The 14,789-nt window shown below is 40.4% G+C and overlaps 1 protein-coding gene across 3 annotated transcripts; it reads left to right on the plus strand.

Annotated features, from left to right (window-relative positions):
* The first annotated feature begins 235 nt into the window (after positions 1–235).
* RPP40 (ribonuclease P/MRP subunit p40) lies at positions 236–12,906 on the plus strand. 3 transcript variants are annotated; one of them, XM_062499235.1, is made up of 9 exons: positions 287–355; positions 1,748–1,802; positions 2,249–2,393; positions 3,629–3,697; positions 5,678–5,773; positions 7,347–7,472; positions 10,677–10,878; positions 11,794–11,928; positions 12,689–12,906. In XM_062499235.1, the coding sequence occupies exons 2-9, from the start codon at positions 1,776–1,778 to the stop codon at positions 12,885–12,887; spliced, it is 999 nt and encodes a 332-aa protein (XP_062355219.1). In that variant the 5' UTR covers positions 287–355; positions 1,748–1,775; the 3' UTR covers positions 12,888–12,906. The 3 variants fall into 3 exon arrangements, with proteins under 3 accessions (XP_062355229.1, XP_062355219.1, XP_062355210.1); XM_062499226.1 differs by lacking the exon at positions 287–355 and having other exon boundaries at positions 1,695–1,802; XM_062499245.1 differs by lacking the exons at positions 1,748–1,802; positions 7,347–7,472 and having other exon boundaries at positions 236–355.
* The last annotated feature ends 1,883 nt before the right edge of the window (positions 12,907–14,789 follow it).

The following is a 14,789-nucleotide window of genomic DNA, read 5'->3' on the forward strand; positions in this document are numbered from 1 at the left end:
CTCGGAGGCCGCAAGGACCGAGAGCCCCGAGCGGTCCCCGGCGCTGGGCTGGGCAGGCCAGGACAGCGCCCACCGCGGCCCCGCCGCCGCCACAGCGGAAGCGGCTGCGCCGCCGGAACCGGCGGACGTGACCTCACGGCACGGCCCCTTCCCGGCCCTCCTCGCCGCGTCTGGCCGCTCCCGGTCGGCGGCAGAGGAGGGAGGAGGAGGAGGAGGAAGGCGGGCGGGATCCGGGATGCTGCCGGCGCAGCTCGGGCGCGCGCCGCGGCACCTGCTGGTGTGCGAGCGGGGCCACGCGCGCCACCCGCGCTCGCGGCACGCGGCGCACGTGCGGGACCACGCCTACAGCTGCCGCGTGAGTGGCGCGAGCGCGGGCCCGCGGCCTCGGCGGGATCCCCTCAGGGAGACGGGGAAGGGAAAGGAAGAGGAAAAGGAAAGGGAAAAGTCGGAGCTGCCTGAGACCCCGGGGGCTGGGCCCGCCGGCCGCTCCAGGAGCGCGTTGCCGGTACCCCGCTCTCGCCGGGCTCGGTGTTCTGAGGGGGGCTCCTCCGTCTTTGCCAAAGCTGGCCCGAGCGCCCCACTTTTGGGAAGGGGAAAAAAAAAAGGCAAATTAGCCTTCCCTTTGTGTTTGTGGCCTTGCGCAGCGTGAGAGAAACAGCCGAATTGTTTCCTTGGTCCAGGGCAGGAGGAGGGAGAGGGGTGAGGCAGCGGGAGAGGCGGTGGTGCCGATTTTAGGAGCGCTCTGAGCATGGGCGCGGGGTCCGCTGGGGGAAGGAGACACTGTTTATTCCGCGCAGATCGCGGGGCGGAGGATTGCCACAAATCAAGTACACCGCCTGTCAAAGCTTTTCACTATTTGTACATTTTCGCAAACGAAGGAATTCGTATCGGTTGGCTACAAGTTACGCGGTTCTCTTATTATTAATTAGAGTTCTGTCTTCTCTTGGTTAATGTGTCTGCCGTGCTAATTAACCCGCATGCTCATTCCTTCCCTGCTTAGGACTCAGGGGTTCCTGGGGTCGCTGGTCTGTGAGTCGGTGGCAGTGATCTCCACCTGTCGGAATTTCCTTTTATCCCCTCGGAGCTGACTCAGCACAGTTGCTGGGTTTATTAAGTTTCATCCTTATCTTGGGAGTTTGCCATATGTCCTTGTGGCCCATAAATTCTGCATTCTTTCTGCCCACTGTCAGTGGTACATCCTTCTCCCTGAGCTTTTGTTGACTTCACCCTAGGTCTGACATCACTGAAGCTTGTTCAGCCCTGAACTTTAACAGAGACCTGGACATCACTTAGGGCTTGTTAGCTGTGCTCTTGTTTCATGGATTAAATCTCCCTTCTTGTTGATTAGGCCTGAAAGTGTACAAATACCAAACATCAAAGAACATCCTTCCTTAAGAAAACTTTTAGGTATTCCACGTTTTGCAGTAATCAGACCCTGATTGGTAATCCTTTTCCCATTCCCTGTAACTCTTCAGGCTAATTGTTAACTGTTTGTGACTTCTGAGATGCTTTTTAGCAGCTAATCAGAAAGCTTTCTACTGGTGTGGTAGGCAGCTCGTTTGTCAGTCCTTACTTCTTTTGAACATGTGTGCGGAGGGACCTACCTTTATCCAAGAGCTTTGGGAAAGAGGCTTTTTAAGGGATGGAGGGAGGAGCAAGGGGACAGACCCTTATGCTGCTGGGGAGGCTTCCTACTTGCCCATGTACTGCTTGCCATGGTTTTACCTTGTTTTCCCTGGTCTGCCAGACTTCAGGGTTCTCTTGGTCTATGGAAGATGTGCAGGAAAAGTTTTAACCAAAAGGTAAATTAATGATTCTACTTTGGTCTTTGCTTTTTTACTAAGATTACAGAAATGCTTAGTGTTAACACTGCTTCAGCAAGTACTCCAGCAAGGCCTGAAGGAGGTGTCCCAGTGTGACATCAAGCTAAATGTATAGTGATGTGAAACAAGATCTTCTGTTAACTCATGCTGTGTAGGATCACATCTTTACACAATACATCAAATGCTATTGTATAGCAAAAACAAACAAACCACCAAATAATGTATTTGGTGTACATAGAGACTGTTAAAGCTGATACATTTCAAAGGCCTGATACTACTTTTTTCCATTTCATTTTGATATAAATTACTGATACATCTTTGAAAAGTAGAGGTTTTCTTTTGTATTTCTTGTTGTTTTGTTTGGTTGGGTTTTTTTCAGAGCAGGTTTTAGTATAGAATTTACATTACAAATATGTTCCTAATAGGTGTCTTTTCTGATCCCGGAATGTGGCATGCTACCTGAAGTTCTGAAAAGCACAATTGCAGATATTGGAGAGTACTACCTGGTGAGGAATTTACCCCTTCATGAATTGGTTGCTCATGAATTCATTGATGCTTTCGTAAAGAAAGGTAAGGAGAAAATCAGAGCAGAAAAAATGCAGTCGTAATGTACTTTTTTATAGTACAGTAAAGTATTTAATAGTCTTATTTATTTTGAAAAGTGTTTCAAAGGAAGGAAAGGAAAGTACTAAGCAAATTTTGCATATATTTGTTTGTATGCTTTTTTTTTGCCTTGTCATGTGTGACATTTGTTTACATGCACGGGGTCCAAAAACTCCTGTGATTCTTCCTTATAAATTTCTCCCTATTCCACCTCAGTTCTGAAAGCTAGATATCAAGAGGACATCCATGTATCCTCACACCTGTTTCTCCTACATCTCACCTTTATGCACATTCCTGTAGAAATCTTGCTTCTCCCTTTCTTGTTCCTTCATACTTCAGCACGGAACTGTGCTGAGCTGTGTTTCACAGCAGGCAAGAGAAAAATGTGCTTCCTTATTTTTTATTTTTCACTAAGAGAGCTGTGACAGCTCATCCTTACCCAGTAAGGGCAAGGAGGATGCAAAGAAAGATAGACCCTCTGCCCAGCCACCTTGCTATTGCATAGTCAGACCATGCTGTTTTCATCTAGCAGAGCCCACTCCTTTGGCTTATGATAGCTGTTGTACCCTTCAGCTGATAGCCAGAGAGAAAAAGAAAATTACAGAGAAAAGAGAGGAGAACAGAGAACATGTAGATGAAACAGGAGAGTAAGAGATCCATTACTGGCTAAATATGGGACTCTTTTCTTTCTTCCTTTAACCTCATTAATGTTTTTTATGCTAGTAGTGTTATGGAAGCAATACAACATTTGTACACAGAGTACACAGCATCTGACACTTGTATTGTAAAAACGGAATTGATTAGTGGCTGATAATGTGACAAAAGTATTTATGTAATATGAGCATCTTCCACCTTGTCTTTGTGTGAGCTGATAATAAAAATATGTCTGGGAAGAAACTGGGTTTTCCATTTGCTGACTAGGGAGAGTCACGGGTGGAAGGAAAGAAAATGCTCTCATACTGGAACATACTATTAACATTATCCCTATTATAGGTCCTTTAAAATATAGCCAGAACAGGGTTTATAAAAATAATAACAATGTCATTTTGCTTGAGAAGGTGGAAGAAAGTGTGTTGGTGAAAACTCGAGAACGATTCAGATGGTGTTTATCATGTTTGGTTGTCTTGAAGTGAATTGTTTATCTTGTCATGTCTGTCTTTACAGACTGTGTAATCTCATGTTTTTCTTCTTTACTCTTAAAGGTTCATGCTATGCACTTACCTATAAGACAAAAATTGATCAAGATAATACTGCAGCTCTGCTACCAAATGGTATGGGGGATTTCTTTTAGTTTCAGTAATACGTGTCAGTTTTGGTCGGGGTTGTTTCTGTTTTGTTTGTTTTGTTGTTTTTTTTTTTTAATTTGGAATTATGTCAACTGGAATATAATGCTTCCTGTATACTTGCCAGCTTTGTTAGAAATATGTGTAAATTGGAAAAAAATAATTCTAGCTTTTCTTCATTCGTGCTGTTAAATTATTTATTTCCTCTAAAGAAAATTATAAAGCAATAAAAAACAGCTTCACTTATGTATAATCAGATTGTTAATGCTTCAGCCATAATTACAATTGCTACAGGGGGTTATTTTTGTCAAAACATTGCATTCCAACTTCTTGTTTCCTTCTGGCCTTTAAGACAGAATTTGTACCAAAAAGAAAGTTATCAGCACTGCTTACGAATGCTTTTAAAATATTAAGTGTTTATTCTGATGAGACCCTACCTTGGCTACTTCATTCTACTCTGGGTCCCCAGCACAGGAAAGGCATGGACCTGCTGGAGCAAGTCCAGAGGAGGTCACAAAGGTGCTCACAGGGCTGGATCACCTCTCCTGTGAAGACAGGCTGAGAGAGCTGGGGTTGTTTAGCCTGGAGAAGAGAAGGCTCTGGGGAGAATTAGAGCACCTGCCTGTACCTAAAGGAAGCCTGATAGAACAACAGAGGAAATTTTTACTAGGTCATGTAATAATAGGGCAGGGGGAAATGGATTCAAACCGAAGGAGGGTAGGGTTAGATTAGATATTAGGAAAAAATTCTTCACTGAAAGGATGGTGAGGCCCTGGAAGGGGTTGCCCAGAGAAGTTGTGGTGCCCCATCTCTGGAAGTGTTCAAGGTCAGGCTGGATGGAAGTCTGTGACTAAGATGCTGGTCTAGTGGAAGGTGTTCATGGCAGGGGATGGAACTGGGTGACCTTTACTGTCCCTTCCAACCCAAACAGTTTTCTGATTCTGTGAAGATTCTGTGATTCCCTGAGAGCTATCTCACACGTTAAAAGTCTATTTCAATTGCATCACAGTTTTACGAGAAGACACAAAATGTCCCACATCTCAGGTGAGAAAATGAAGGTATTTTGAGCTTCAACTACATTGTTTTATTTCTGTTTAACAGTATATAAGAGATAATAGAAATGCAAACTGGTCTACCTGCCCTCTAGCCTAAGAAGCTGTAATATGACAAGCGCCCATGAGGGCATGAGTGAATTCAGATTGTTCAGAAGAATTCTTTTATGTGTTTGTTAGCACAGTCCTGGCACAATGGATACCTGATAGCAATGAAGTGGTGTGATACGGGTGTTACAAGCTGTGCACAATTATTGCAGAGGCAGTTACAGTTCCTGGTGATGTCAGTCTGAACTCTTCAGTTTTATTTGTGTTCTGTGCTGTGCTGTTACTTGTGCAGTAGAACCCAAGGACTGTCGTAGAGAGAGAGCTGTTGTGTGAAGCTCTGTACCAAGTAGCAGCAGCCAGATCTGGTTTGTGAGCACAGAAGCAGAGTTGTTCCAGCATGTTCAGCTCATCACTAACAAGCATAGTTTACTCAGTGTGACTTAGAAGAACTGCTTTTATTTATTTAGTTGAGCAGTGCATGTTGAGCATGAATGTTTACTAAATCAGGTCCTTGTGCAATTTAGTGCTCAGCTAATGACACAGCAAGTACTAAAGGATGAGTGGAGGAAGGATGGAGACAATGAACTGAGTAGTACAGTAAAAAAAGTTTGATTAACTCAGGAATAATATTATGCTTTTCTTACTCTGGTTCACAAGATCTCTTTGATAAAAAAAGAATAATTGAGTTATAACATTTTTTTTTTTAAGGATTAAACTGGTAATCCATTTAACCTGTACTGAGGAGTTTTCATTACATTAGTTATACCATTGATCTGAAGCTAACATTGTAAAAGGTGTATGGTTCACAAAAGACTTCAAAGGGAACCAAGTAGACGATTATTTCTAGTAAAATCTGGTTTGTTTATAGGTAAACTAATTCTGTCAGTGGATAAGGATACTTACGAGGAGCTTGGACTGCAAGGTCGCCCTTCTCGGTATTCAGGAAAAAAAGTAATGAGATACAGTAAGTATGATTTATATAAACAGGGCTTATCAAAGAAGCACCCTTGTTAGGATGTTGAAATTTCCCTTTCTCTAAAATTAGTTATTTGTTGTAACTTGGATAGCCGTTAAGATGGTTGCAAGTAAAGAGGCAGGAAGGGCTTTTGTATAAGTTCCACAGAAATGTTTATTTCAGCCACGTGCGTGGATAGTCCAGAGACTGAGGCAAAGGCAAAAGCAGACTCCTGGTGAGGGTCCAGGTTCAAGTACATCGCTCTTTGGGGCAGGGGGACACATCAGAGACCAATGACCACGGGACGTGGGGGTGGCACAAAGTTGGGGTTAGGGCATGGGACCCAACAGGGACACAGGATGGGAGTGACCAGAAGACTGAGAGACAGGGACCAGGGATGGGACTGACCCAGGGAACAGAACAGGGGGACATTTGCATTACAGAACAGGGTTTGCTATGAGAGAAGCCACTTGTGTCTCCCTAACTAGGGAATGCCTTTTAGGGTCTCCACGGTTACTGTCTAGGTTATATTTTCCCAGATGCAAATACAAGGAATGCCTGAAGAGAGGAAGCAGTTTTTCTTCAAGTAGTTAAGCAGCTTTAAGAACACAAATACATCATGTTTTCAGTACTCTATAAAATTTTTAATTTCAGGGGTTCTCTCTGTGTTGTTTGCACTGAAGAATTTTTGCATACTCTGCATAGTATCTATACATTCTGATTTAAGTCAGAAGATTTTAAACTGGTCAAGGAGGTGTTTAAAGTGTGTGCACTATACAAAATCAGTGAAGAGCCTCACCCAAGGCTGCTTGCTTGAAAGGGAGAATTGTACTATGTTTCACACATTTAAAATGGTAATCTCCATGTATCAAGTACTTGGAAAGCATTATTTTTTTTAACGGCTGCAGAGGAGACATCTTCAGTGTGAATTTTATTAATTTGTCTTTTTAGGAAATAAAAAATCCAAACATGAACACTGTCTCATCTCAAATGTATTGGAACTTGCAGCAGTTGATAGGTATAGTTATATAAAACCTTTAGGAGGGAAAACTTATTATACCTAGTAAGTATTCTGGCATAATGGGACATCATTTTATCATTCTGATCATCAAAATATATAATGAAATTTCCATTTGAAAAATAAATACAACTTACCCATGGGACAGTTCACCTAGGAAAAAAACAACCTATTGGAAAAAGTGTCATTGCTGTATGCATTGCTTTTGTTGTTAGAAATTCTAGTTTGGGGTTTTGTTGTTTTTTTTTTTTAACTGTTAATAGCTCACCTAATTACCAAGATATTTTTAAGACACTGTTCAGGGACTTCTGTCAGTGCCATTTCAAGAGGAATCTGTCCCTCTAGTCACCAGGAAGCCGTTCCAGATAATATCAAAATAAGGACAACAGGAAGAGAATATTTATTTACATAATGGGGAGTCATATTAGCCTAATCAAATACTTTGAAAGGATTCTGTAGATGTAAAGAGGAATTTTAATGTTCTTTCATTTCTTTGTGCTCATCTAATTTAATAATAAAATTTATTTCAACTGAGTACCAATGGCTGTTGTGCGTTTTCTGCAGTTATCACTATTGACTTGACTGATGCTGGCTTTCACCCTGAGAGCAAGAAACATAACAGAGTGCTTTGGGCCTTGAAAGAAAAGAAACCTTTAGAATTTGACTTCCTACTGGCTTGGTATAATACAGGTAATAAGAGCTAAATGTAAAACTAAAATGCAACTGACATGAAGTCCAAATATTTTTAGTTTACTGTTTTTCTCTAGTAATTGTCCAAATGCATTTTCAGTGGAGGGAAAAATTAAGATGAAAATGTATATGGGTGGGATTTTTTGTTTGTTTTGTTTATTTGTTTGGGGTGGGGAAGGTGTTGCTTCCTGTGCACAGAACATCTCAGTTCAGGGACACAACAGTGATTCATAGGAGATGTATTAGTTGCTTCATTTCCTTTCTCTATGTTGCCCAGGCTTTCTGGCAAAACTTTGCCTATTTGATGGTGTTGCCTCTTCTTTGTAAATCATGACATACATAACCATTATCAATACCCTTTCTTTGGTTTGTTTGCTTTTATTAATACATGGAAGTTGTGTATGTGGTTACATACTTAGGATGGGGAGCTTTGATTTCCTCAGAAGTGACAGGACGTGTGCAGATTCCCTGTTTACATCGTGTGCCATGTGCCTGCATGCACAGAGTGCTGTTTGATCACTTTATTCTCAGGCACTTGTTTGAGGTTGGAGCCAAGTAAAAGGTTGCTATAAGAAACTATACTGTCTCCAATAATCTTCTAGTATTTATCTGCTGATTTCTAATTACACTAAATTTTTGGACTCGAGTATTTTTCCTTCTCTGAGGGAAATTTTTCAAAGTCCCTAGTTTATATTACCTCAGAACAGGCTGTATGTAGGGATATGTAACATTTGCATAGAACTGATTAAAACTGCAAGTGTCTGTACTGAAAAACATGGGGTTTTTTTAATCACAGATGTATAGCTTTTGGTGTTGTTTTTGCTTTGAGTCTCCACACTAGGGAGAAAGGTCCCTGAGAATGCTTTCCCATCTGCTCTTTACATTGTTATTTTTCCTGGCTCTTCAAGGCCAGGTCTGAGAAGGAGTTAACAGATCTGAGAAATGGAAGCTGCTCACAAGCTCCTTTAGGAGTGTCCCATGTTTCACTTTATTCCTTCATGTTTCCTCTCCCCCTTTCTAAGTACTAATCATATGAGAAGGATCTGTATGACAATTGTTTGTCATACAGAAATTGTTTAAAGGCTTGCAATTCCCATCCTTGTAGTCTTCAGGAAAGAGTCACAGTGAAGGCTGTTGCTACCATAAATGGTGACATAAATCCAACTGAGGTGGCAGATCTTCACGCTCAGCTTGCTTGGATTTATTGACCCTGGAGAGAGAGCAAAACGCCTCTAGGGCCACTATTTTTCTTATGTTTGCTGCTGCCCACGTTAACAGCATTCAGGAAGAATAGCATTTTTTTTTCCCCTCACTTTGTTACATCCCAAAAACAGGTCAGGTCAATCATTTCCTGAATATGGAGTTAAATGTGGATGTCTTTCTGTGCAAGAATCTTGTGCTCATAACACACAAAAAGACTATTAGTTCCTTCGTACTGACAAAAATAAAACTTTTATAGGATTTTATTAATAGATATGAGACATTGAGTAGATTCTACTGGAAGGGAAAAAGTGGGCTGTGTTTTGTCAAGAGAATCTGTGTCCTCTGTGAACATTCTGCTTTCAGCCTTCCTGCTGAAAACTGGTGTTTCTTGCTGTGGCCAGCACTGCAGGATTTTTGGTTTTCATACCCAGTTTTCCCACATTGTGGTTTTGGCACCAAGAACAGGGAAGGGCAATGTGGAGCTTCTCATGTCTTTAATGACAGAGGCAATACAATCCTGTTTTCTGTTGCTGTAATTTCTATCACAATTTTATGTGTTTATTGGATGAAATTCAGTGACCTCTGAAAAGCTTTGATAATGTGCCTGGTTGCTGTTAATATAGAAAGCTGTGCTTAGCTAGAGGAATTAGCTAGAGGTTCTGTTAGGGTTTTGACTGTAGTCTTTGAGATTTCCTGCATTTAGGGCTATAGCTGAGGTTCCCACATGCAGCAGGCATGTAAAATGTATGATTTTCTATATTTTAATAGGAACTCTAGGGCAATGTTATACATGATTTGAACCTATTAGGCTAATGAATGCCAAGAGAATGTAAGGAAGATCATCTCTTCTGGCACTCTTCAGACTTAAATATATTTATATAAAAATACTAAATTAAGAAGAATTCAGTGATTGCCTCTCTTTGTGGCCTTTGGAACAACATTTTTTTTAAAGAATGACTGAAGAAAATGAGCTTAACCCTCCTTCTCATTCCCCCAAATGATTGTCCTTGATGACATAAATATGGCTGATAGACTTGAGGCAGTCCATATTTTCTGATAGAAAATTTTAGATACAATATTCCATAGTGAACTCTACCCTATTGTTGAATTTCTGCTGTTTACACATGCCTTTTCTGTGGTATTTAGATGTTGCTCTTCAGACTTTTCATGAGTAAGGCATTATTTCTTGGTCTCCTAGACACCCATGGTTCCTTTTTTGACAATATCACACATTATCTGGAATTTGAAATTTAGAAGAATTTATTCCATATCAATTACCTTCCTGCTTCAAAAGCAAGTTGGAAATATCTCTGAATTTAAAATATGCCTGCTTAGGTTAGTTTTTCAGTCTAGGTACCTGCTGTTTTGGATCTCCTGTTAGTACTTTCTCAAAAGTCCACTGAAGTACATTCAACTCTTATAGCCATACTGCATTTGAAGAGTTATCAGGGAGAAGGGAGGAGGGATGAGTTTATTCTTCTAGTAAAGTGACATTTGTGATGTATTTTGATTTCTTTACACTCTCCTCTCTCATCAGTCCTTATGCTCCAGATTATTCTGGAATTTCTCTTGACATCACTGATCTATCTGTTCTTAAACCTATAATCACATGCTCACTTTTCTATTATTCAGGGAAAATGCTGTTCTGAGGTGATGTTCCTGCTCCATTTTATCTGTTCCTTTTCAGGAACACTGAGTTCCTCTTTTTAATGAGCTCATGTTATTACTTGCACAGTTAATTCTGCTTGAATTTTCTATGGGCAAATCTACACGTTGCAGTTAGATAGCAAATTTGCTGAGCTGTACTAAGTTGCTGAATCTTGCACTAGTTTTTATTTCCAAGAAAATAAGGAAGCTTAAGATTCTAAGGTTTTGCCATGGATTAAAAGCACACAAGCAGTTTCACATGCATTTTTTGTTTATGTACAACTGTTTCATGTATTCACTGCTTCTTTTGTTCAGTAGTTTCATAACAGCTGTTTGTGGTACTGTGTTGTTAAGGTGCAGAGGGATCATCAACATTGATGTCATACTTTTCAAAAAACCAAATACAGGCCCTGAAGCCAAAAGTAACATTCAGCACCTTAAGGGACTTGCAATGTCCAGTGTTACAAAGTAATGATCTACAAGGAAAACCAGAGGAGTCCTGCAGTACGGAGGAGCTCTTTGAATGGCTGGGTGCTGTCTTGAACCGAGTTAGCTTGTAAGTACTTGAATTTGTTTGATCTTTAAAAATGTTTTAAGTAAGGAAAGCCACAGTTTATTATAAGAACTAGTTGATGAATAATTAAAACAGACACTATTTTGTAAGTGGTAGTCTTTTATGCACTTAAATGTTTGTTGTGAGTCTTGAATGATTTTATCTGTGTTTTTAGGGGTTACCCATATGTACTGGATTGTTCTGGGATAGAGTTAATTTTCTTTGTAGTAACTGGTATGGTGCTGTGCTTTGGATCAAGAGTGACCAGGAGTGTTGGTAACAGGAGATGTTCTAGCTATTGATGGGCAGGGCTTGCACAGTCTGAAGGCCTTTTTCTGTCTCCTATGGCCCTGCCAGTGAGGAGGCTGGAGTTGGGCAGGAGGCTGGGAGAGAACCCAGCCAGGCCAGCAGACCCCTCTGAGCAGAGATATCCCACACCATGGGATATGGTGACATGCCCAGCAGCAAAAGCTGGGGTGAGGATAGATGGGAAATGTTCTGAGTTCCAGTGTTTGCCTTCCCAAGTCAGTTAGAAGCCCTGCCTTCCTGGAGATGTCTGCACATCTGCCTGCCCGTGGGAAGTAGTAAATTAATTCCTTTGTGTGCTTTGCTTTCCTGTGGAACTTTTCCTCTGCTTGTTAAATTGTCTTTATCTTAACCCATGCATTTTTTTCCCATTACCCTTTCAGTTCCATGTGGGAATGAGTGAGGGAGCAGCTGTGTGGTGTTTGGGTGATTACGGAATTAACTCACGGCACCATGAGACGTTTTGTATTGTTCACTTGATCATTAGTTACTTTGGCATTAATTTAGATGATATACATAGATCCTACTTTTTTGGTACAAATTCTGATTACTAAGGCATCCTATAGAATATTTAAAGCGTATTTATTTCAGTTGCTTTATTCTTTCTTCCAGAGACAACAAATCCTCCAGCTTCTTATCAACCTATTGCTGCCCTGAACCCAACACAGTGGTGGAAAAAGCTTTTTTGTGCACAATCACAGGCTTTATCATTCCTGAGAAGATTATTCAGTTATTGGAGCAGCTGTGGTAAGGGTGACAGGAGCACATTACTATAACACTTGTACTCAAACACTTCTTATTTGAAATCACTTTTAAATACTTTCCAGTTGAAAATAAATAGCAAAATATATAAATGTAGACTTTTGTTTTAATTAGGAAATGAGTGGAAACTTAAGATCAGTATAAAAAAAAAGTAATAAACAATTTTGGATGCCTTGAATTTGAAAAAGCTTGCCCTGTATTCTAGTCATTACTGTTTTTTATCTGAATTTCTAAGAAACTGGCCGTATGGTACTCCTACATTTTTAAAATGCGGAGTGGATAATACCTGGCTTTGATAATTCATAATCTATTTCCTCTCTGGTGGTAAAAGTATTTGTATCAAGCATAGCCTTAGACTGTATTACTTCCTCCAATGTCTTTTTTCTTCCCTGATAGCAATTGTTCTCATTAAATGTTCAATTTTCTGAAGGACAGTGCATGCTGTAGCAAAGTCAGAACTGCTACTACTCTACTTTACAACTTAGAACTTTTTCTAGTTTAATGCTAAAACTTGCAGGTTTGCTATGTATAAAACTACGGTAGAAATAATAGATAGTCAATCTTACTTTGTTCCCTAATGTATTCTGAATATTTTCTTTTGAGTTTATTTATTATGGACTAAACTTTTTAACTGTTAAAAATTTTTCACTGAAGTGTGTCTTTGATTGTTTTAGTTCATACTGTAGTCTTGAATGTGCTGCCTATTCCATTATAATCACTGATTATCTTGTCTTCTTGCTTGTAGTTGCTATTTTGGTGAACCAAAACTGGCATATTGGCTGACCTTAACTGTGCATGGCTTTGCAGACAGCCCTGTTTCCTGGAGAGAAAGTGAACATGGTTTCCACAAAGGAGGAGAGAACTTGTACAACTTCGTCATTTTTAGGAATCTGGACTACTGGCTTCAGATGGCTGTAGGAGCTCATGATGATTGCCCTCCATAAAGCTGTGTCCACAGAAGAAGTTCTCTAATAGTCCCTTGTTACTGACAGAAAAATAATAAAGTATTTTTGTACAAATAGTAATGTAACAGATTAAGTACTAAGAGTCTGTTCATGTTTTTGTTATTTTTAGCCAATGAAAGGAACGGATTTTTGTTTCTTCTGCTGTCATATGGTGCCTTCTGAAAAACTTCACAAAATGTCACAGCTTTTAGGAGAATTTAAATTTTTGAGGGTTTTTCTCGAGAATTGACTGTAGGTAGTCCTGTTTTCCAGGAGAAAATTTGGAATTTGAAAGTTAGCTTTACAGATCGCTAGCTAAAATATTTGACAGGAAAGCTCGTTTTGGGATTATTTCTTTACATTAAGAAACCTTCATATCCATGTTTAAGATATTTCAGCGTACGTGCTAGCAAAAAAAAACAAAGGGGGAGGTGTGTTCTCCCTGATTTGGTAGGGGGTAGGAGAATAAAGGTGAGGAGGAAGTGTGTGGCACTGGGAGGAGCACCCATTAAACATGGAAAAAGTGAAGGCTTACTGACCTGCCCCCCTGAATTTGCAGATCACAGCTGGTTATCAGAAGTCTGTTTCTGACAGTGATGCAAAAGCCTGCTGCTTCCTTTCTTGACCTACGAACGGTCTCTACTTTCAAAAGGAGGGTGTGGTTCTTCCTTACAGGACAACTCATGGAGCTGAGTCCCGTCGTAATATTGTTGCAGACACATTTCTGGGAAGGAAGCTGTGGACATGCCCTCACATGATGCACTTGATGTGAAACAGGTTTCATTAACAGTAACTAGTAAGGCTGAGAGCATAGGCAGCTATAAAAAATCCCTGCTACTCCTGTTGGAATTAATGGAAAGGTGGATGGTGGTTTGGGGAAGGCAGGATTTGGGGTTTGTTTTGAGGAGTGGGTATGTCATTAAAGTACTAATGCAGTCCTAAAATTGAAGTTGTTCACTTGATGGAGTGACAGAGTGATACTGGAAATTGGAGAAAAGCTGTAGTGGAAGTATCCAGTTGAGTGGCACAGAAAAACAGAAAGCCCATGGGAAGCAGCTGAGCTCTGTATTAATCTATTTATTGTTTTTCTCCAGTAAGCAGAATCATGCTGAATGATTTACAAGGTGGTATTTGTCTACCATGCCCCTCCACTGACCATAACACCCCTTTTGCTCAAGTTCTGTTACATGTCCCAGGAACACAACTGTGATGAATCAACCAACACGATGTTGTTTCTCAAAACTGTGCTGCCATGAGAGGTTTCTAGTAGGCTACCAGGAGCACAAGTCACATGTATACAGATTCACACAATCACAAACTGAATAGGCAATGGTACAAGAGTCCGGGGAAAATTCTTGCCTTGGTATTTGACTAGGGAATACTTAACATGGTTGTGTTTCATTATTGTGCATCAGTGTGAAGGGCTTGAGTTGTTGACTGAAGTCTCCTCTTGAAAGTGTCTGTTGAGGCATTATGGACTTTAATAAAAAATACTTGTAACAAGAACTATTTTCCTTTTTCCTCTTGACCTGAAGGTTGAGTTTTTGCTTGAGACTTCCTGGAAGGTACACCTTAGCAAAAAATTTGAATACAAAGTTAAAAATTCTAAATTTTTATGAAAAATTAAAGTTTGTAGCTTCAGAGGTACTAACTATAGGTCCTGTGAATGTGATCACCTTTCTACTAGGTTCTAGAAAAACCTTTTCCTCAACAGTGTGTGTGTGGGCATAAAAGCAGGTCTAGTATATACTGCTTAAGGGGAAGAAAACCTCCCATAAGTAAGAATCTTGTTTGGGTGGGTTTGCTTCCCATAGTTGTTCCAGAAGCAGCTGTGGGATTTGGAAGTGGCAGCAGTAGGACCAGGTGAAGGGATTTTTCTAATGGGTACTTACTTGGGTGCAA

This window comes from Cinclus cinclus, chromosome 1 (genome assembly GCF_963662255.1).
Source record: "Cinclus cinclus chromosome 1, bCinCin1.1, whole genome shotgun sequence".
Lineage (NCBI taxonomy): Eukaryota > Metazoa > Chordata > Aves > Passeriformes > Cinclidae > Cinclus > Cinclus cinclus.

Excerpts from the sequence above, each read along its gene's own strand:
- RPP40 (XM_062499226.1), top strand. The coding sequence starts at position 1,716 with ATGGTTTTACCTTGTTTTCCCTGGTCTGCCAGACTTCAGGGTTCTCTT. Across the intron at positions 1,803-2,248 it reads GGAAAAGTTTTAACCAAAAG|GTGTCTTTTCTGATCCCGGA; the intron begins GTAAATTAATGA and ends TGTTCCTAATAG. Across the intron at positions 2,394-3,628 it reads TGATGCTTTCGTAAAGAAAG|GTTCATGCTATGCACTTACC; the intron begins GTAAGGAGAAAA and ends TTACTCTTAAAG.